The 2,238-nt window shown below is 48.9% G+C and overlaps 1 protein-coding gene across 5 annotated transcripts in view; it reads left to right on the top strand.

The window, feature by feature from the left end:
• The window catches only part of tfg (trafficking from ER to golgi regulator), a 12,842-nt gene extending 11,548 nt beyond the window's left edge, over positions 1-1,294 (top strand). For all 5 annotated transcript variants that reach the window (XM_084688947.1, XM_084688943.1, XM_084688945.1 and 2 more), the window contains one exon: positions 1-1,294. This exon is cut by the window's left edge and continues 110 nt beyond it. In XM_084688947.1, the coding sequence (XP_084545073.1) occupies positions 1-285 (285 nt within the window). In that variant the 3' untranslated portion in view covers positions 286-1,294.
• Positions 1,295-2,238: the final 944 nt, after the last annotated feature.

Here is a 2,238-nt window from a genome sequence, read left to right as displayed (position 1 = left end):
CCCAGCTTCCAGGGGGCCCAGCAGCAGCCCCAAGCCCCCCAGGGGGCCCAACAGTATCCCCCCGGAGCCTTTCCTCCTCAAAACTACACCTCCCAAGCTACCCAGCCGGCTAACTACAACCTGCCCCCCAGCTCCCAGCCCGGCCCGGCCTACCAGCCCCGCCCCGGGTACACCCCGCCCCCCGGCACCAACGCCACCCCACCCCCAGGGGCGTCCAACCCGTACGCCCGCAACCGCCCCCCCTACGGCCAGGGCTACACCCAGCCTGGCCCCGGGTACCGGTAAAGAGGGAAGGAGAAGCGTCTGTGACCGACCCTTACACACACATATACACACACCCGACCCCCCTCACCCCCCCCCCCCCGCCCCCCTACAGTTTGGTCTGGACTGGGCTCGGTAAACATGGTCTTCCCCCACTCCTCACCCCCCTCCCCACACACACACACACGCTCGCACACACGCCCCTTTCCGCTGTCCCAAGTTATCAAGTCTGAATCCGTAACGAGCATACCCCACAGTCTGTTTATTGTCTTTGTTATGTTGTCTCTCTCTCTCCAACACACACTGCTGTCATCGTTTGTTTTGTTCTGGCCCTTTTGTACCTTCACCCCCCACTTCCCCCTCCCCCCCTCATGTATTTTGTCATGGTGACCATGGTACCAGTCTGTATGCACACACGGTGACAGACCAAAGCAGACTGTCCTTAGTTCAAAATGTTCATGTTTGTTTGTATGTTTCATGGTAATCCCCTTTTGTTTTGTTTGTCCAACTATCAGATACTATCATGTCTGCATCTATGGCATGCCGGGTGATGGACATGAAGTTGATGACTTTATGAATCTAACTGATCGTTTGGGTGTGGTTTTGCAGGCGAGTGTCTATAGATGCATCTCTGAGGCCTGATGATTGGCAAAAATATATTAACTAAAAGTAAAACTGCTACCTGTTTGGTGTTTTGTTTTGATCACTGCCCACCACCATGTTGGTATTATGATGTGTCGTTGACCCGGTCCTTTATTGAGAACACTAGTTGAAGTGATGGTTCATGGGAGGTGTAGTTCTTTTAAGCTTTGTGAAGGATCCTACAAATGTCTAGCCTCTTAGAATAATCTCCTGTCTGGCTTACCATGCCATCTTTCTCATTCTTTTTTCATCAATCTTTTCACTGTCTTTTTTTTCTAATATATCAATCAGAGATTCCATCTTGAAGTGACATTAGTTATGTATAAATCTGTAACATTTTTCTTTTCCTCTCTGAAACCTAATAAAGGCTTTGAGACCCTCTTTGAATTCATTTTTTGTTGTTTGATTTGTTTAAAATCTGAAACTGATTTATTCTTCTCCAAAGTGTGCTGGCTAACCAACTGTGATTCAGCCTATATAGACCTCCTTCCCTTTTTCAAGCTTGGCTTTCCTGAGCCCCCCACCACCACCTCTCTCTCCCCTCTCTCTCATTCTCTCTCTCTCTCCCCTCTCTCATTCTCTCTCTCTCTCCCATCTCTCTCATTCTTTCTCTCTCCCCCCTCTCTCTCTCTCCCCCCTCTCTCATTCTCTCTCCCTCCCCTCTCTCTCCCCCCCTCTCTCTCTCTCCCCCCTCTCTCTCTCTCCCCCCTCTCTCACTCATTCTCTCTCTCCCCATCTCACATTCTCTCTCTCCCCCCACTCTCTCATTCTCCCTCTCTCTTCCCCCTCTAATTCTCTCTCTTTCTCCCCCCTCTCTCATTCTCTCTCTCTCAAACCCGTTCTCTTTCAATTGAATGGCTTTTGTTTGAATGAGACTGAGAAAAATGGCTGTTGTGGTGTAACTCTTGGTTAGCTTGCAGTTTTGACTGCCCAATAAAGATATATTTAAAGTCAAAGTCTGTCTCTCTCTGTCTCTCTCTCTCTTTCTCTCTCTCTCTGTGTCTGTCTGTCTCTCTCTGTGTCTGTCTCTCTCTCTGTGTCTGTTTGAATATGTCCCGGCCAGAACTTGGAAAAGCATGGTAATGTTGGTATTCTTGCTTGTTTTCCTAAGCGGGAGTTTTGCTTGGCTGGGACGTGTGTTATGGAAGTCTGTGCTTGCTCTCCTCTGTCATCCTGTCTGCCTGAGTGAGAATAAATGGCCGAAAAAGAGATGCAGGTTTGAACACAATGGAACCCTCGCGTCTGTGTGTGTGGCCCTAGTACAGTATGGCATACTAATATATCAACCACAAACAAATGGGAGTCAAAGCAGTAGTAAAAAAGAGAAAAAAAAAG

Source organism: Hypomesus nipponensis, chromosome 23 (assembly GCF_054491055.1).
Source record: "Hypomesus nipponensis isolate SF chromosome 23, ASM5449105v1, whole genome shotgun sequence".
Lineage (NCBI taxonomy): Eukaryota > Metazoa > Chordata > Actinopteri > Osmeriformes > Osmeridae > Hypomesus > Hypomesus nipponensis.
Note: the sequence above shows the minus strand (reverse complement) of the source record. Positions and strands in the feature narration are given on the sequence as shown.